Below are 20,462 nucleotides of genomic sequence, written 5' to 3'. Positions count from 1 at the left end.
CAAGGAAGCGTTTTATCTATGTGCAGCATAGCATTTTGGTGGCCACAAAAAGAAAAAGGCCCCATCTAGTTGTCAGTTGACTATAGAAAATATTAGGCCAGGAGGCTTTTAACATTCCTGAAGTGCCTCAAGAATGTTTCCCTGTGTCATACTGCAGGTTGCTTCTTTGCTTTATGTGTTGCACCACGGTGCTCTCCATGTGGCTTTCCAACACATCCACCACAGCCATGGTGATGCCAATTGTGGAGGCAGTGCTCCAGGAGCTAGTGAATGCTGAGGAGGAGCACGAGGTCATCAGTACTGCAGGCAGCACCATTACTGAAGAAAACGAGCCAATAGGTATTTGTCAATATTGGCCATTGTTTCCTAATTTTTTTATCAGTGATCAGACTTGTTGATACACATTAAATTCTATTGAGGTCAGAGCTGTCTGACTTGTACTGCCAGAGACGCTGGCCGATACTCTTTCTTTTTGTACTCTGGTCTTTTTTTTGAAAAATGAAAGGAAGTTTCAAGACATGATGGGAGAAATGGAGTTGGGAAACTATATCGAATTAGAGCATGTACTGGAGTTTGTGTGTCATGAGCTCTCAGATCATAGGATTTTACAGGGTTGGAAGGAAACCTCTGACAAGAAAGTAAAAAAAATATAGAAGATGCCCAAAAGTGTGCTCTGTGACAATTCCACACTTGCCTATTCTACCCCTGCCCTTCCAGGTTGCCCTGGTCATAGCAGGTATCACAAAAAAAAAATATATATTTCTAAGAGCTCTAAATTTAGTTTTGTTCATTGCTTCCCAAAAAGAAAGGATTTCGGAAGAAAAGAATCTCTCTTTTCTTTCAACTTACAGTTCCCAGGCTGAAAATCATGTCATCTAACCTTGACTATTATACGTAGGTCTGATAGTCTTTTAATTGCCAGAGGCACATGATGAGGAAAACTTGACAAAATAAAATGCTGCATAAGAGTCACAGAGTACCTAGGAGAGTTCAGACAAGCTTTTGTTTGTAGTAACTTCTCCACATTCAGTGGGTGGCCCAGGGGCTCAGCTCAGTTCTTCCCCCAAGAGCTTCTTTCTCTGTCTTCATTGCAGGTCTCAGCGAAAAGCATGGCCAACCTTCACTGGAGCTTATCTTCATCAATGAGGAGTAAGAATGAACCCTGTACATCACGACTGGACATTTGAACCCTACACAGGTTGCAATGAAATGAACCTAGGAGTAGAGCCAGGAAGGGCAAGCAGAAGCTTACAAATGAATGCTTTAGATGTGGCTGACAAGGAAGGCTTATATGAGAAATGGAGTTAATGTAACGGTCTGGATCTCACTAAAGCTTCTCAGGATTCACGTAATTTTTAACACTATGGCCACTTCAGAGACAAGGAAAATGTTTGTTAGGGTTGGAAAGATCTTCTTTTGAAGTCTGTGTTTGTGTTGCATAAGAGAGTGCTGTCCACAGATTTTTCTTTCTATTCCCCTGAAGGAACAGTAATGGAGGGGATCCAAGCACAGTGTGGAGTGCTCACAGGACATAGTCAGAGGGAAAAAACAGAGGATTCCTAAGGAAAGCCTGATGAGAATTCAAGAGAGACAGAGAGTAGGGTTGGGGAAAAGGGAACAGAGGGGAGAGAGACCAACAGAACATGCTCTTCCCCTTCCCCAAAAACCTGTATAATATTTCTTTTAATATACATAAAGTTATTCAGAAGTTTGAAACACTGCAAGTTTCAACCAGGTTTCTATTTGGGGTAAAATCTAGTAAGGTGAAAAGGGCAAATCAAGGAAATGACAACTTTCTTTGTCAAATTATCAAATTAATCACTATTGCAAGATACTCAGGACAATATACAAATTCTAAACTAAATTAGTTTAAAGATAATTCTAAAACTATGTTATAGGCTAAATCTTGAGGAGCGTCTTCTCACAAGGTGTGAGAATAAATTGCATAATACCTTCTTGAGCTCCGTATATTTTTTTTCACAATTATTCAAAATAAAATAGAAACAAGTACTTCTTACACCTTTAAAAATTTACTTTACAACAAACATTATCATTCAAACAGCATATGTTGATGACTTTAACTTAACTTGCAAGATCAAAATAGCTTTCTCGTTAGTCTGGAGACTAATGGGTTCTCCAATATTCCCTCTGTTGTTATATCTTTTTATCCCAGCCATATTTTCTGTACAGTATAGAATCAAATTTTCAGTCTGGCATTGTGCCATTAATCCCTTTATGTGTGGGATACTTCATAAAAGAACTATTATTCAAATAGTATTACTTGAAAAAGAGCTTGAATTTAATGGGAAAAATAGCACAACTTCTGGAAGAAATACGTTTTCAATGTCGAAGTAAAATGTCAGTGGATTGTTTGCATCGTCCACACGCCACATAGGACAGATTTTAGAGAAAGCTTTAATGTGGTATAGGTAGGTGTTCAGAAACAGCGTTGGAGAGGCTGGCAGAGGATGATCTTGAGTAGAACAAGACAGTGGTAGCACTGGGTTGCCCAGTGATTCACTCCACTGTGAATGGAGTCCATTCCTAGAATGGGATTTATACTACCTAGAACACAAATCTTTTTCTTTCATGGAGGTGGAACCTGGTTGTTATACAGCTAGAGACAGCACTGTGAAACATAATGAAGACTCTTATGTTGTAGTCAAGATATCACATAACAGGTACTAATAAATGGTATTCTTCCCCATTTCAGTAGGCACTAGTTCTCCTGCAGATGTTGCCCCATCTACCCATGATGTTTGCCTTTTGAGGGAGCTGGGTGAAGAGGCATTTTTAAAGTATATTTTCCTTTCTTTGTTTTTAGTGCTACTACTACTGACTTCAGCTCCTTGATGCACTCAAAGGTATTGTCATAGGTAGTATCTTCTGAGCTACACTGTCTTTAATGCAGGAACCATCAGAGCAGAGTCCACACAGCTCCACAACCAGCTTCTGCTTCCTTTATTTCAAACAAGTAGTGGTTGTTGGCAGACAGTATTGCAAAATGCCCTGCTTTCTATTTAACCTGTCAGCCCAAATCAAGTTGGGAAGCATTAACTCCGTAGCATTGGTTGTATTTATTGCTGGACATTCTGAGATCAAGTCAGCAAACTAACAATTTCATATGGTCTTTTATTGTCCAGGTATTGCCAGCTTCTGCATCTGAGACACCTCAGATACTAGAACAACCTACACATATCACAAAGTCATAGCCTCTAGCAAGGGATCTGTTAGATTCTCCTACATGGCTGAGGAAGAATACCTAAATTTATTATAATCCGACTTTTAAGCTCACTTAAAAATAAAATTAGGTCATTGGGTTTTGTTTTAAGGTTTTTTTCAGGGTAAAGTTTACAGCTGAAATTATAGTGTGGTTTTTGGGTTTTTTTTTTTTTTTTTTTCCCAAGAGACCACTACCCATGATCTTTACAAAGCATCATCAATTCTAATCTAAGTGCCCCTAGGAGCAGAACAAAGGCTAATCCAAAGGTTTTTGCCTCCCTACAGAGTATGAATGGTGTGCACATGATAGCCAACCCTATTGGAACGATGAATTCTAAGAGCAATGGGCAGCACCTGCCTCAGGTAAGGAGATTGTTAGACCCAGGAGGTAAAGGAAAAGATTGACGTGAACATCACCCTCTCCCCACTGTCTCATACTTGTTCCTCGTAAGCTGCATTATATGGAATTGTTCTCCATCATCTCACAGCAGTCATGGCCCTTTGCTAGTTCTTACCTCCATTTAGATGCCTCCATTAAGGAGACTCTCCCCCAATGCCTAGTACAACTCATTTAGCTGTACATCCAGTAATGTGATCACAAGTTTCCCTTCTTATTAGGCTGTTCTACCCACTTTATTTTTGCAAAGCCTCCTTGGAAAACAGCCTAACTCAAAAATAACAGTCCCTGACATGCAATATCCTACTCAGAACTAAACCAGCAGTGGGCATGTACCATTTAAGTGTCCAGCCAGTTCGTTAGGTAGTCTTAGTATCCACCTCCTTTTTGTCTTGCCAAATATCCAGCCTCAAAATCCTCTATTACATCAGCCCATTCCAGTATTTTTACTTCTCTTAAGTGGATCCAAGAAGTGATTGCTGTTTAGACTACAATTACGTAGTATCTTAATGGCATAAATTGATGTTCAGGAAAGATTAGGCTAAAATCAACACAGAGTTCAAAAGAGTCTGAGTGTATGTTTCCAAAAAAAAAAGGCTAATGCGCTTTTCCTCATACTTAATTTCCTCTAATACCCATTTCCCATATACATTCCATGGTTATTTTGTAACAAATATACTCACTTCACTTTTAAACTACAGGGATTTCAGCCAGGGTACCTTCATGATGATGAAGAAACTATAGTATAACTGATTTTACTTCACAAGTCATAAATTTAACAAACCTATCTGAACCACTTGCTGCCTTTTACCTGACGCTAAATTACAGCCTTGAGTTGCATGTGAAGTGCCTTAAAGTACTGTACTTTTTTTCCAGTAGAAGAACTTGATTTACCAACATGGAGACTTTCCTGGCACTGCTAAGAAAGCTTCTTTTGCAGCAATATTTTCCTGCAGTTTTTTCTTCCGTATTCCCATTGCCAAGTCTTTTCCGTACTGTTTCTGAGATCCCTAGCACTCCATTCCAGATTAGAGACCCTAAGCCGGTGTAAGTGCAAAAAGTCCAGCAAGCATTTGTCTGGTGGCTGCTCATAAACCTCAAGGATTATGGATTCCTACTGCTGCAGTGCTGGCGTCCCACCCCTGCAGACCACAAAGGCTTTCGGTTTCCCGCTGAGATTCCAGTCAGAACTGGAGCTGGCCCAAACCATCGCCAGAAGTCTGATCACTAGTTGTCCTACATTTCTGCCACAGACCAGGCAATTTCAGGCCCCTGGACAGGTTTCAAGTTCTGATCCCAGTTAATCCCTGTGAAAAAACTCTGCCCCTTCTTACACAAACCTGTTGTTCCTCTGGGACCAGTATCACCATGGCATTAGAGCAAGCTGGGTGGCTGTTCTGACCATCTTCTTTCTTTGGCAAATGTATCCCCTCACAGGCTCAGATACTGGTCCTGCCTCCTAAATCCTCGGAACTGGGCCTGAGCACTAAGTATCGGTACCAGACCAGACATGACCACATGGTCTGTAAATGCCTCTCACTGAGTATCTCCTATGCGGCAACCATCGGAGGACTGACAACCATCATAGGGACCTCCACTAGCCTCATATTCTTAGAGCACTTCAACAAGTAAGTGATATTGTAGTTGTGTGAGAATGGTGGTTGGATCATTATCATCTCCGTGGCTTTCCCCATGGGTTATTTACTTCCTTAAGGAACACTTGTCTCTCTGAAGACAATTTTGTTTCCTCCTCTACTCTAATGTTATTACTAATGGTTAGTGGTTGAAAGGGGTAGCTTAAGTTCATACATAACCAAGTCTTTCTCCTATGCAAAATGAAAATTTCTCAGCATGTGGTAACATTTAAGTTTCTTCTTTTGATTTTACAAACTGATTATCATCAAGGCAGCAGGCACCCTGGAAAAGTAAATACAAAAGCCATGAAGATACAGGAAAGAAGACAAAGGAAATACTCACAAAAGAAGAAATGTCATAAAATCAGCTTCAAGTTCTTCTATGGGACTTGGATTTTACAGAATTTCCAAAGATTTTGTTGTTATGACATTTCCATCAAATGCACATATCAGACACCTTTGTCAGAGCCCAACAGACTATAGTAATTATTTCTGTCATCCACAGTAAGACATACAAAGATATTCCAGGTGAAAGCATGCTTAAGTCTGCTGACACTAAAAAGAGTTTTAAAAAAACACAGGTAGGGCCAGAATTTCACTCCTGGTAACTCTAAGGGGTTTTGAAGCTGGCTAGACAATCCAGAACACCTGGTCTTAAAGGTATGAAGTGCTATATGGCTCATCTGTTGTTAAGACATGGTCAGTGATTGACATTCTTTGGCAATTGGTTGCACCATGCACATGTAATGCAGCTGTTGCAAATACATACTGATGCAATTTTTCTATCATGCCATGACAAATATATATACACATATATATTTGTGTGCATCTATGCGTATTGGCCACGCCTATCCTTTTACTTTCTAACTTCCTGTTCATCCTTTCTTTCCTTTACAGCCACTACCCAAATGCTGAAGTGGTGAATTTTGGAACCTGGTTTTTGTTCAGTTTCCCCGTCTCCCTCATCATGTTGGTCCTGACTTGGTTCTGGATGCATTGGCTGTTCTTGGGTTGCAAGTGAGTGCAGGTTGTTCAAGTTGCATGGATTATGAAAGCAGGGCATCTGTGGCTGCTCTAGAACATGTCTCATAAAGATGTTTCCAATTGCAAACGACAAAAACTAAGGCACATCTTCCTCCTTCTTGCCAAAACAATTACCAGAGGAAATCTTATTGCTTAGCTGTGTTGCATAGACAGCAGTGTACAGTATTGCAGCTTGAGAGTGAAGTGCTTAGGTGTTGCTGATGGAAACCTTTATGATGCATTCAACTGATTTTTTGACTCTCGTGACCATGAGGAGTGGTGGACCAAAAATCTTGTTAAAGGTCCCTTCGGAAAAGTACAGCTTAAAAGATGAATAGAAAAGTAACTGCAAGTGAACAAGTCACTTTTCAGATCTGCCCCCAGCCCAATAAAATTAAGGTAAACCCAGTTAAAATTAAAGGTAAACAGACTTCATATATATTTCTCTTCAAAGTGGAAAGGACTCACAGCCTAAGAGACTAATACCTTTTGATACCAGTAAGTCCCTTAGTCTCAAAATAAGAACAGGGCTCAATCTCCTAGTTCATTTGTACCACGTATTCTCTTTGCAGAGGCATTTAGCAAAGTTAATGAAAATTGACTAAATGTGTGCATTTAGAGTGGATTAGTTAATCTGCATTAAATTGTGGTGCAGACACATTTACTCAGAATTAAGGTGGCCTTAATTTGATTTAGTTTACTCTCAAAAGTAAGATGAACTGACATCACTAATTTATTTCACCTAAGACAATGAATAAAATGATAATGACTCCTGTTTGCTGCTGACCTTGAGTAGATTAAAAAAGGTAACTTAGAGGTGAATAGCTCCATGTCCTTCTCTCAGTCTCCTGATCCTTGTAGTTCCTAATTAAAAGGCTAAAATAAGTCCACTTTTTTTTTTTTTAAATCTTGAGAGGAAACAGGCCCTAACATGACCCTCAATTACTTTTTTTTTTTTTAAATAAATATAATTGAAATTCCACATTGCATCCAGGACTTCATGCTGATTAATGTTGTTCTAAATAATACCAGAGATTGAAGCATTATCGACTTTTTCAGAAGTACGGGTTGATTCCAAGCCTCCTTAATCTCTGAATCCTGTTCACTGCAGTTCATTAAAGAATATATTATGTTAGGAGCTTTGCTACAATACTCTGCCTTCACGTCTTCCGAAGCCTAGAAACACTTATAGCATGTTGAAACAGCTACCTGTGCATAAATGCTTACTGAATTCGCATAACATTCATGTTCTTTTCCTAGGAAGCCCAGTGTCATCAATCTGGTTTTACTTGGCCCAGTTGGAACAACACATCAGACTTGCTATTTAGGTTCTAGATTAGGTTGAAGTGGAAGGATAACGGACCAACCAAATGATTTTTGCCAGCAAAGCAGAGCTAAGGATAAAATTGTTAGTACAGAATTGGCCATTATAAAACATATAACTCTTCTCTTTCAGCAGCTGCATTACTGCTGGTGAATTTTACTGGAGTCTAACAGCAAGGTTTGCAAGGAAACTTAAATATAAGTACAAGGCAGTGCTAAGTGCGCTAAAAGCAAGTGTCATATAGATGTCCATTTACAAGTAAAATGAAAGCCTATTTAATACTTTTTTGTTAACCAGATGGGGCCTACCTGCATTTTGAGCTGCACAAATTCCTTTGAGAATCTGGCCATAACCAGACACATGGAGGGACATCATAGTCCATGGTTTGGCCAGTGCTATGGGATGGATCTCTAGAAGGGTACCGATTGAGATATTAAAATAAGAGAAACTATAAAAGCAGGCCATTGTGTTCCCATGGTACTTCAGTCACTGAAGTCCCTGCTGATGCAGCCTGTTTTAGCCTGGCTTAGCTGCAGAGGTTTCTCAACCCACGTCATACACCTCTGCGTGACAGAGGGTGCAGCTGGGGCAGAAAAAGCAGAGATTTGTGGCTCAAAGTACAGCAAAGCGATGTTACTGGAAAGGACTAAGGACCTAATTTTCATACAAATGTATAGCACGTTTAAATATATTCAGTGATGAAATGTGCTTGTATGTCCCTGGCAGAAGTACAGGCATTTTTCACCAGGACAAAACACTACGCTGACTGCCCTGGCCTCTGTGGCAGAGGCAATTTGGTGCTACACTGATTGTGCCTGGTTACAAACAGCTAGTATTAGTAGAAGCAGACTGGTCATGAAAGGTATTAGGATCCTCAGCACAGTTTTCCCACTTTACTTACAGTGAATCATGAATATTCAAGTCAAATCAAGTTCAAAAGCCAAACCAGGCCCCATGTGTGTTGGATACCCCTGATCTGACTGGAAGAAAAGATCTATTCATCTCATTAAAAAAAACTATTGACAGCTGGCTTCTATCACAGTCTTTGCATGTGATGATAGAAATTAGCCACACCCTTTGGAGGTTTCTGGCACCAGAAAAATCTGGCCACTGCCAGCTCTCTGAGGAAGCCTACACAAAGGGAGTCCAGGCACAGCTCAGGATGGCTCAATGATACAAGTCAGTATTTGTCTGAGCACCCTGAGGACCCTCCTTCTGTGTGTAGGATTGATTCTCAGACGATCGAAGGAAACATGCAATGACTTCCCTTCCCATTGCCATCAGGCCTTGCCCCAGTCGCATCTTCTCCCAACTCTAGGAGCCTTTGCCAACTGGACTTTTCAGTTTGCCTCATTGCTATTATTTTTTATGCTGTGGTGGGTTTTTTTTTGAATATTTGATGTCCTAGTCTAATTTTACTGTGCTATCTACCTCAGTTTTAAAGAGACCTGTTCTGTGAGCAAGAAGAAGAAGACCAAACGGGAAGAAATGTCAGAGAGAAGAATTCAAGAAGAATATAAGAAACTGGGAAATGTTAGGTAAAATGGAGCTGCCTTCCTCAGGAATTTGCCTCTCTAGGCAGGACCATCCTTTCATCTTTCCCTCTATGTTGCCTTTGGCTCATGGAGATTACTCTTGAACTGTCAGCTCTTTCTCCTCCTTTACAGAATAGGAGTAGAACTAAATGCAAAAATGAACTGAAATCAAGTACTTTGTTACAAGTATGCATTTGTTTAGTCATTTATTAAAGGAAATAAGAAGGATTCAGGTTTATACTAGGGTCCAAAGGTTATCTGAGTCAAAGTTTGTCTCTGCCTTCGAAGTAAACCAGTAACAACCCTCCTTCCAGGTTCAGGCATATACTTATTTTGGTGGATAAAAGTCCACTGTTAGCAAAGGCTTTGCAGCAATCTCCCACATGGTGAGATGTCCAACCCTCTCAGTTGCTCATAATCCTTACTTATGGTGGCAAAAAAATCTCTCTTGAAAATATTATTTTGCAAGATATTAAATTTTCAAAAGGGTTGATATTTCATAAAATCCATTCTTCCCCAAAAATTTTTGTGTTCTTCAACCTAAATTTTGACAGATCAACTTGCTGTGATCAACTCTGAATCTAGACTGTTGTTCAGACTGTGCCTAAATATGAAACCATACTTAATTTAAATCTATCCTAAATTAAAACTCAGTGTCCTCAACTCACCTTTAATCATATTTATTCCACCCGCTTAAAATATTTGTACTAATCCACATTGTCATTTGCTCTTATGCTTTCTACACTTTTGAAAAATGCAGTGGAAAATGTTTCCAGTGGAATAGTAACATAAGCTTTACCTTGTTACCACACTTAATCAGATAATAAGACAAATACAAAACAAGCATTTATAAATATTTTCCTTCACGTCTTGCCCATGAATGACTGAATTGCAAACACTGACTGATATTTTTAGCTTATTTTTACTGGGTTTAGATGGCTCTCAGCTGGGTGCCAAATGCAGAATTCTTTAGTTCAAATTAATCTTCCTTTCTACTTTCCATATGTCTTTTACCCTTCTTGTTGAAACCAAATTCTACTTTCTTATTTCTTCTGGAATTTGCTCTCACGTTTTCAGAGAGAGCTTGGATTGCATTCCTAATTTTTGTTTTGTTTTTATTTCTAGCTATCCTGAGATGGTGACTGGATTTTTCTTCATTCTGATGACCTTGCTTTGGTTTACCCGTGAGCCCGGCTTTGTACCAGGATGGTCATCTTTTTTTGAGAAGTAAGTGAAATTCCCTGAACTGCAGCACAGGAATATGGTCTTGCATCTTCTTACTTTCTGCAATAACTTTTGGCCATATAATATCATCAGCCACTTTTAACAAGGTAGCGAAAAATGAAGTCTTTGATTTTTGCTTTTTAAACTACATCTGTTCACATGGTGGCAAATTGTATTCTCTCTCAGTAAGTAGAGTGAGTTAAGTAGAAAAAGTAAAATAAACATATTTCAAATGTAAAAAAATAGGAGGGCCAGATAGTGAAGTTAAAACATTTTAGTGCATTTGTAGAAAAGCTACCACTGGAATAGATCGCAACTATAATTCAAACAAAAACTTTAGGGTTCTTTTTCAATTCTATTTTGAAGATAAATTTTATCAAGAATATGTTCGTTTCAATTAAACATTGCACAGAACAGTAACTGAAGCAAATAATTTTTATTTTAAATAATGTTGAAACATTATATTAAAATTAACTATAAAACAGTTAATATTAAAGAGTAAGTTATTTGAACTTAAATTTTCTTTACGTTTCTGCTACATTCTGCTAATTTTGACAGAGAAACAATTTTTAATACTGGGATTTCCTGAATTTCAAGTTCAAAATACTTTTTCAGATTGAGTTTTAAACATTTAATTTAAAATCAATCTACAGTTCATTTCCAATGAATCACTTAGGCTTGACTTTCCCCAGAATTTCTCAGTGTATCTCGTTTCTAATAAATGCATCATTTTTCTGTACCTCCAAGCTAATAGATTTGTAAACCAAAAGGAATTTCTATCTTTTCACTGGATTGTTAAAAAATTGCCGAGCAGTGATTGAAGTTGCATATTGGAGCCAGTTTAATAACTGGGAAATAAAATCAAATCTGTATCCTTGATATGCAGACATTTTTCTAGTCGATTATTAGTAAGATTCCAGATGTGGAAACACAGAATCTTCGAGGTTGGAAGGGACCTTAAAGATCATCTTGTCCAACCGTCAACCTAACTGACAAAAATAGACACCCACACAACAAACAAGAAGCATCACCATCACTAGACCACACCTCCCAGCACTACATCAACCCGTCTTTTGAACACCTCCAGGGATGGTGCCTCAACCACCTCCCTGGGCAGACTATTCCAATGGCTGATAACCCTTTCAGTGAAAAAAATTTTCCTAATATCCACAACTTCACCTACAACAATCTGCTTGGACCCATGTACCTTGTTTGTAAATGTTTCTGGTTGTGCGTTTTTATCATAACCCCACTGTTCTTTTCCTAGGAAAGGTTACCGGACTGATGCCACTGTCTCTGTATTTCTTGGTTTTCTCCTTTTCCTCATTCCAGCAAAAAAGCCCTGTTTTGGAAAAAGGGAAAAAGGTAAGGAGGATGCAGCAAGAAAGAGATCTGGAACATTTTCCAGTGTTTTAATGATACTTTTCTGTTCTCTGCAAAACTTTCCAAGAAGATATTTTTATTGCGGAAGGTCAGGAATCAGTTTCTTCTCTGATACCAACCATTCCTACATCAAACCTATAGTTTTTTTGTTGCTTCAGCTCATATTGTCTCATCCGGCAGATTATAAACAGACCTTGTATCTGAGGCCACCATCTCTTCCATGTTTTCAGAGTTACAGAAATTTAGGACAGAGTTTTAAGAAAGGTTGAGATGAAGTTCCATATAGAGAACTATAATGCAGGTGTTTGCAAAATTGGCTGAAGATAAGCTCTAGTAAATAACTTGGCCATCACTTATACAGCAGAAATCATTGATCAAGTAAACATAAAAGAAGTCAGTAAAGATCAAACAAAGTTCCAATTTGGGCCAATACTTCTTTCACAGTCTTTCTCATAATAATAATGATTGCTATTTCACATTCCTGTTTGGGTAATACTCAGAAGTATTAATTAGTTTGCTGTGACAGGCTTTCTGCAGACACGTATGAAAATAGAGTCTACATAGAGTTTTGTAGAGATTACAAACATACACAGATATGTTTATTTTTTATAGTGACATATATGCAGCATTTAGAAAAAATGACACACTCTAAATCTTACTTGAAGAAAACACTCAGGCACCTAAAAAATATGCCTTCAGATAAAATCTAGGGACATAAATGCACTTTATCAAGCCTCATGGCCTAATGGAGAGAGAAAATGCTGTTATTTGATAAAATAATTGTATTGTAACTCCATCTTTCTAGTCTACAGATAATTTGCACACACGTATACACAGCAGAGTACACAATCCCTCAAAAAGCTATAGAATGAAACACAGAGGTTTGTAACTACTCACATCAACAGAGCAGCCAAGAGGAAGTCAGGACATTTGGAATTAATATTCTGTATTTTCTGAGGCTGAGCGAACCAGAGAACTAGGTTCTTCACCTCTCTCACAGATAGTTCTCAAGTTAACTTCCATGGATATTACATTATTCCTACTAGTGTGAAAAATGTGAAGATTTCTGCAAAAAGGCCAATGTAATACTGGTCACACATTTGCTTTATTTTGGTATAGGAGATGGTGAAAAATCAACAGACATTAACGCATTGGATCCCATCATTACCTGGAAGGACTTCCAGAAGACCATGCCTTGGGAGATTGTAGTATTGGTTGGAGGAGGTTATGCCTTAGCAGCTGGATGCAAGGTACTGATTTAGATTTATCCTCCTTCCTAAAAAAAAATTATAAACCTGGACTTTTAATCCCTTTGTATGCTCCCAAGGCTGGATTTACATTGTGGAAACTTTTGAGTTTGTGTATAACCTAGTCACGACTCCCTGCATTCAATGGGCAGTTATGTAGCAAAAAAAAAGATGGTTAGGGCTCAAGTCAATTGTGTAAGCATCTGCCATTTCTGATGCTTTAGAATACCTAGATGTTCCTTCAAGGCTGGCAGACACAACACTCAGGGAGACCTCACACTTTCTCAACTAACAGTTAACCAGACAGAGGGGGAACTTCTCAGCTGCCACTGGATGCTCCTCTTTTGGTAAATGGGTTATGCTCCTAGTGCTGGACTGGATAAATCATACTCTAGTCTCTACTGACTGTATCTACACTCAGTATAATTCATGAATACAGATCTAGCTCTCCTATAGACTCCCAAGATGAATTCTACCCAGACTGTGCAATCCTTCATCACCAATTTGCAATACTCCAGTTCACATGCTGAAGAATGAGGGATCAGGCTTGGTGCCTTTTAAATATTATTAACTGCCAAATGTATCTCTCTGTTACTATAGACAACTATTTATCAGGCACTGCAGTGAAATCCAGTTTACTGAACAAAAGGAAACGCAGAAAGCAATGACCTAGACTTTGTTTATTTGCTCGTGGGATTCTTTGATGCAAACTGCCCTGAAGAGAAGAATCTGTTTTACAAGACTACTAAGTATTTAGCCATTCTTGTACTTCTATCTTTTCCTTAGACCTCTGGCCTCTCTACATGGATTGGACGCCAAATGCTCTCCCTGAGCAGCCTTCCCTACTGGGCTGTAACTCTACTGGCCTGCATTTTGGTGTCCCTGGTAACAGAGTTTGTTAGTAATCCAGCAACCATAACCATCTTTCTGCCTATTTTATGCAGCATGGTGAGTAAAAACAAATACATTTTCAGTCTGTTATTTTCCAACAGGCTCGTGGGAATGTTTCAGGACATCAGGGTATTGGCACCCTGATAACACAAAACCCAGCCTCAGTTCCCAAGCTGTTGTCCTGCAGTCTTGGGTTTAGGAAAAACAATAAACTTGGGCAGCCAAAAGTATATTTTAGCACCAAGAAATTTATTCGATACCTCTCTGACAAAGTGAAAATATAGCTGCTGCACTGAGGGTTTCACAGTCTAAGAACAAGAAAAGGTGACGATGCAATCAACAAAACTGGTGAAGTCCACATAAAGCCTGAGATACTCTTATCAATGTTATTTTATATGTGCTGTTCATAAGCTAACAGTCACCCACTCACTACTTGTAAGAAAAGACTGTAGCAGTGAATTTTATATCAGATTTTATCTGGTAAGCATACTATCATCCAGCATGGGAAGCAGAGGTGTTTGTAAGTAAAAAAAAAATATAAATCAGGAGACTAGTGACAGAAGCAGATAAAAGAGATACAAATTTCATTTTATATTGGAATAGCAGTTACAGAAAACTGTCTTATTTCTTTTCTTTTATGTAATGTGAAGCTTTTCTTATCAAGAATGCAAATAATTAATCATGTTTCCCTACTGGAACAATGTTATGGGATTGTCCCAAAGTACATTTTGTCAACAGCTCTGAGGTAATATCACAGAATCACAGAATCCTAGTGGTTGGAAGGGACCTCTGAGATCATCGAGTCCAACCACAAAAAAAACAAAAAACAAAACAAAACAAAAAACCACACCACACCAAACGCCCACCAAAAACAACGCTCCCAACAACTAAACCCCACACTCAACACCTCACCATAAACCAATAACCTTGGGCACTAGAGCATGCCCTGAAGAGCCACGTCTATACGTTTCTTAAATACCTCCAGGGATGGTGACTCCACCACCTCCCTGGGCAGGCTGTTCCAGTGCCTCACCACTGTCTCAGTAAAGTAGTTCTTTCTAATATCTAATCTAAATCTCCCTTGCCGTAACTTCAGACCATTCCCCCTGGTCTTGTCGTTCGTCCTTTGGGAGAAGAGGCCAACACCTGCCTCTCTACACCCTCCTTTCAGGTAGTTGTAGAGGGCAATGAGGTCTCCCCTCAGCCTCCTCTTCTCCAAACTAAACATGCCTAGTTCCCTCAGCCTCTCCTCATAGGACTTGAACATATGAAGATATGCTCAGATGAAAATAAGTAATTATGTTAGTATGCCTTATGAGTTCAGATTTACTTCTGCTCCATGCAGAATGAGACTCTCCTAAAGAGCAATTTAGAGCAGTAACCTACTTTTAGTAGTCTGAACTGCCACCTTAAGATAGTCTCTCTTTTTTGACTGTAAAAGTAACTTGCAGACACTTCCCTTTCCAAAATGAAGCTAGACTTGTGAATACCTTTCCCCCTGACATAAAACTAGACCATGGCAATATTTCACCACCACTGAAGGCTGCAGTGGAAGAACATTTCCTTAGATCACTGTAAAGAATATTCTATCATACTGCCTTCTCTCCATGTGAGTTTGGACCACGAACAACTAGTTTTAACCACTGTTCAGGATGACTTTATACAATGGTCTCAGTACCTTCAGCAACTGAAAGAAATAAGTTATTCATGTCAACCTCTTGGATGAAGACTGAGGTGGTAGTCAGTGTTAAGATCCGAAAGACACAAGACATAATGACATGGGGAACCAGTGGGAAAAAGAGCAAAGGGTGCCTAATAGTCAAAATCTCCACCCTCCCTCAGTGTGAGCTGTTTCAGGAGAAATCCCTGGAGTGTGATCACCTCCAAATTTATAGCATTGCTCTACTCTAAAAAAACAAAAAAACAAAAAAAAAACCAAAAAAAAAAAACCAAAAAAGAATTCCACACTGAAGTTTAGAAACCAGGGAGGTGAGCTTCACAGAACCTTATCTTCACATAAAGCAGACAGAATCTTTTAATCCTAATTGTGAGCAGTGGTTTTTATTGCTTAAGTGAACACCTCTCTCTGTCTCTCCTTCCAGTCAGAAACCCTGCTTATTAATCCTTTATACACCCTGATTCCTGTCACCATGTGTATCTCATTTGCGGTGATGCTACCAGTGGGTAATCCTCCAAATGCCATTGTCTTCAGTTACGGGCACTGCCAGATTAAAGATATGGTGAGTCTTGAGAACGGGTATATCTTCCCATGCTTCATGCAACTTTGAAACCTCGTCCCCACATCCAGCAGCCAATAACAATAATTATATTTGTTCTAATATAAAGTCACATTGATCTGTACTGCTGCTATGCAACTGAGCTGTCATGTTAAGAAAATTCACATATCTGCTGCAGGATACGCACATTTCTCAACTTTATTTTTTATGAATGCAATGGTCTAAAGAGGTATCAAAGAACAGGAGTACACAATCCTTTGCACTGACCTGTTAAGACACAGGAAATAATGAGAAAATGGATTTATCACCTAGCTCCACAGTTAGTCATGTAGTTATTGCGCTGCTATGTGTGGTATAACACCCCATTCTGTTTATGATTGAGAAGTTCAAGTGACAAACTGAGCAGTTTTCCAATGAGCTGCATCAACCTCTGACTATCATTCCTGAATACTCCCACTCTAATACATAACACTGTGGTTTTTTGGCTCTAGAAATCAGTATAGGTAATTTATCACTATATATATATGTCAGTATACATACATACACACAAACCACTGCCTTCTGTTTTCCATGTTAATTGTTTTTGATCAAGTTGTCATTGATCATACTCTGATGCATTTTGCTTTTGTAGGTGAAAGCTGGCCTGGGAGTAAACCTGATTGGTCTGGCTGTGGTCATGGTGGCAATCAACACTTGGGGAATTAGACTCTTCCAGCTGAATACTTTTCCAGAATGGGCAGCAGTTGGTAACATCACTCGCCAAACATAATCTCCAATGAAAAAAAAAAAGTGCAAGACCAAAGCAAATTGGGACAAAATATAAACCTACGTTGCACATATGAAAGGAGAAAATTTGTGTATACATTGAACCAGGATCCATAGCAAAACCATGAAGAAAATCCACAGGGAGGACTGCTTAAGCTTTTCACTTCTGAAAATCAACATGAGTTAAAAAGCAAGATTAGCTTTGCTCTATTGTTGCTTTTTCCTGTGATACTATAACTCTGAAAAAAAAAAAATATTTCCTCCAAATTCTCTGCCTATGGTTCTTTCATGCTCTAAAACAATTATGTAGGACTGGTAAAATAGAGAATATAGGACTCCAATGACAGAAGACGAGCATACATACGCTGGTGTATTCAGTAGTAGGATATTCAGTCCTACCATTGACTCCTACAACGAACAAAGGGTGAGTCTTATTCCCAGACCCAGAGTTTTATAAGCCTACTGCTTTTACAAGCAAATTATAATTCTTTTAGGGTGACTCATCACTGTGTTGGAAAAAAAAACATTTTCCCATCTAACTCATATGGCCTGGACAGAAATACAGCTACCAATTACCAGCTACAGCACTTCAAAGGGAGAATAGAAACCACCAAACAGATAGGAAGGAGAAGTCTCCTGGGAAGGAAAATGTTTTTTTTTTTCCACAGCACTAGTATAAAGTTTCCAATATTGCAGTACTTGCAGTCTCTACTTTGGAAGGAAGAGATTCAGAAACAGATCGACAGTTTTGTTCAATGCCTTCTTTCATTATCATTGTACTGCAACGGGTGCTTTTTCAGCAGGAGAAGCTGTGACCAGCAAAACCTTACCAAGCCAACAGACCCAGTGCTCTCCTCTCTCTTTGGCTGCTGTTTAGATAGTTACACAGTTATGATTCCCTTGAGAAAAAAAAGTACAATCTCATCCAAGACGGCACTTGGCACTGCTCCATAAGTAAGAAGGGAGAGGGCTGAAGTGGAGTGGTGCTGGTGTATCTCCTCATTGTGTACATTCGCTTAAACATCACACCCACCTGGTCTCTAGCAGCCCAGAGAACAGGAAATTCAAATGTAGGAAACTGTGACATAGAGCAGGTAACCACCAAACCAAAAGGCTGATCTCTTCATCATCTGCAAAGTGAATTCCCTGTTTTTCTGACCGGATCCCTGTGATACTCAATAAACCTCTTGTATTATGTCCTGTTTTTAATCATTTCTTTAATGTCAATGCATTTAAACTGTATATTAGGATGATTGGATCTCATGTAATCCCACTCTTTATATATATATATACATTTTAATGATTTTTTTATGCTTTCCACTTATAATCTAGGCTCTCTAGATGTTAGTGTGACTGTCTATTCTGCAAAAAAAAAAAAAAAGCCAATAAAATAAATTATTCACTACTGCATATTCTGGTGCTCTATGAGAATATAAATAGGATCTATTTCACCTCATAACCCGCCAAGCCCTTAGACAAGGAGCCTTGAGACAGCAGGAGGTGTTGGTTTACTGCTTCTGTCAAAACAGAGGGATCCCACAGACTTGCCTCGGAAATAAACAGATACAATAAGAGGTCACAGGTTAGCAGAGGGGGAACAAAATGGGAAAAATCACAAGAGCATGTTTTAGCCCTTGTACCAAAAGCAGGAGGCAGCATCCTTTAGCAAAACAATTCATATTCATAGTCATTCCTGTAAATTTGGTTTGAAAAACAAAGTGTTTCTGGGGATCAATGTATCCCCATGCCCTCCTAATCCATGAAACAGGACCTCAACCTCACTTTTTCAACTCTTCTCACCTCCCCAGTTCCTGTGGTCTCCCTGTCCTGAGCTTGCTGCTCTGCGGCACCCCAGCACACAAACCTCATGCCTTCCTCTGGGTTCCAGATGCTCCACACCACTCCAGCTCCCCTCCCTGGGTCTCTTACTGCTTCCCAGCAAGCGGCTGTTGCTGGGCACAGATCCTGATGTGGTGCTCAAATCTGGCGCCCCGGTCTCCCTCCCAGCACGAGCTGCAGTCCCCCAGTAAGCTGCACCTAGTACTGAAGCAGGAGAGGGAGGGCTGCAACACCTGCCCACCATGGGCAACTTTCTCCAGGAACAAGCAATTCAGCGGGTGGTGCTGCCCACAGTACCAAGGGTCCTGTCCTCACGCACAACAAGCATGACATCTCTTTGTTTACAGTCCTCAAAGTTAGTTTGACTCATTCTCCCCCCGCCAAGAAACTCTCTTTCTGGCTTGCTCTCTTCCCAAGGCTTTAGCTGCTCTGAGCCTTTTACGGTGTACTCATCTTCTAATCCTTTTCACTTCACGCTTCATCCAGCACCATCTTCAAATTGCCTAGCTGCTCAGCAACAAATCACTCTCCACCCTCCTAATACTCATTTCTCAGCTCAGCTCCCATCAGGCCTTGCTATCCCACACCTTTCCCAGGGGATGTGAACTCGGGATATTCTCATTTGCAAGAGAGACGAGCTGCTGGCACACCAGGCACCTTTAGGGAGACCTAGGATTACTCACAAATCAAATAGGGTGGCCACCAATAGCACTAGGTAAATGGAAATTGCCTGGTGCTGCGTTGCACATCCCAAGCAATAGTTCCTCAGGAACATTTCTATCAGTACGCCTCTGGCATAGTTTTCTTATCACCAGATTAGTGCAGAGAAATTAGGGGTGGACTCACACAAGGAATTTCCTCAGCAGCCTTCCCTTCTGTTTCGGTGTTCTCAGGACACCGATGCTGGCACTTATCACTGCCATGTCCCACCAGGCATTTTCAGGAAGGCAATGTGCTGTACTGGCCCCTTTTTCCATATCAGATCAGTCAGTGCATGCATCACAGCTAGGTTCTGTCCTTAGACATTCATGCATGGTACCCTTCATTTCACTGAAGACATAAGAAAGTACCTGAAAAAGTATTTACTGGTAGAATCTGAATGTCACAAAGGAAACGGGAAAATAGCAGCAGATGAACTATAGGCTTAGGGCTGGGAAGCTACATGGCTCATAAGGTGACAGCAATGGGTGCTGATTGCTCCTTTTTAAAAAAAATAAAATAATATAAATAAATGGCAAGGAGAAAGAAAAGTGGGAAATTTTCACTGGTAATTTATAGCATACTGTCACTCAACTTCACATTTGGCTATTGGCAGAGACAATCTGAAGTCTTTTCTTCAGAGGGGAGATAAGCCTGATTTCAAATTAAGTGATTTCCAGATGCTTTGAACATTCAGCACATCTATCAAGTCCTAAAAACAGAAGTTTTACTTTCAGACCAGAATTTAAGATTCTTATCCAAAAAGTATAATCACATTAACTAGTAGTAGTATACTATTTTATCTTACAGTTTTATATTACTTTTTACTAGAATCCTATTAAAGTTACATACATATTTTTTCACAGAGATATAAAACCTGAATAATTTCATGGAAGTCAACTGAGGTGATTTATACTGAGCATTCTGCAGCTTCATTCTGCAGCTGACAGAGTAATGTTTTATTTCTAAGGAAAAAAAGCAGAGCAGGATAGCTGTACTTAGTACTTGTACAGGGTTTGTTCAATACCCTCTGGTTTGCAGA

The 20,462-nt window shown here is 39.5% G+C and overlaps 1 protein-coding gene across 2 annotated transcripts in view; it reads left to right on the top strand.

Moving 5' to 3' along the window:
- The window catches only part of SLC13A4 (solute carrier family 13 (sodium/sulfate symporter), member 4), a 29,188-nt gene extending 10,491 nt beyond the window's left edge, over nucleotides 1-18,697 (top strand). The window contains exons 4-16 of one of the 2 annotated variants that reach the window (XM_014937507.1): nucleotides 158-339; nucleotides 1,095-1,149; nucleotides 2,825-2,864; nucleotides 3,508-3,585; nucleotides 5,057-5,247; nucleotides 6,151-6,270; nucleotides 9,037-9,138; nucleotides 10,261-10,362; nucleotides 11,627-11,724; nucleotides 12,862-12,992; nucleotides 13,776-13,937; nucleotides 15,983-16,120; nucleotides 16,749-18,696. In XM_014937507.1, coding sequence (XP_014792993.1) covers nucleotides 158-339; nucleotides 1,095-1,149; nucleotides 2,825-2,864; nucleotides 3,508-3,585; nucleotides 5,057-5,247; nucleotides 6,151-6,270; nucleotides 9,037-9,138; nucleotides 10,261-10,362; nucleotides 11,627-11,724; nucleotides 12,862-12,992; nucleotides 13,776-13,937; nucleotides 15,983-16,120; nucleotides 16,749-16,886 — 1,537 coding nt within the window. In that variant the 3' untranslated portion in view covers nucleotides 16,887-18,696. Of the gene's footprint in view, nucleotides 1-157; nucleotides 340-1,094; nucleotides 1,150-2,824; nucleotides 2,865-3,507; nucleotides 3,586-5,056; nucleotides 5,248-6,150; nucleotides 6,271-9,036; nucleotides 9,139-10,260; nucleotides 10,363-11,626; nucleotides 11,725-12,861; nucleotides 12,993-13,775; nucleotides 13,938-15,982; nucleotides 16,121-16,748 lie in introns of both variants that reach the window. The other variant, XM_014937508.1, reaches the window with a different exon arrangement.
- The last annotated feature ends 1,765 nt before the right edge of the window (nucleotides 18,698-20,462 follow it).

The sequence above is a fragment of the Calidris pugnax genome, unplaced genomic scaffold (genome assembly GCF_001431845.1).
Source record: "Calidris pugnax isolate Ruff unplaced genomic scaffold, ASM143184v1 scaffold1, whole genome shotgun sequence".
NCBI classification, from domain to species: Eukaryota; Metazoa; Chordata; class Aves; order Charadriiformes; family Scolopacidae; genus Calidris; species Calidris pugnax.
Note: the sequence above shows the minus strand (reverse complement) of the source record. Positions and strands in the feature narration are given on the sequence as shown.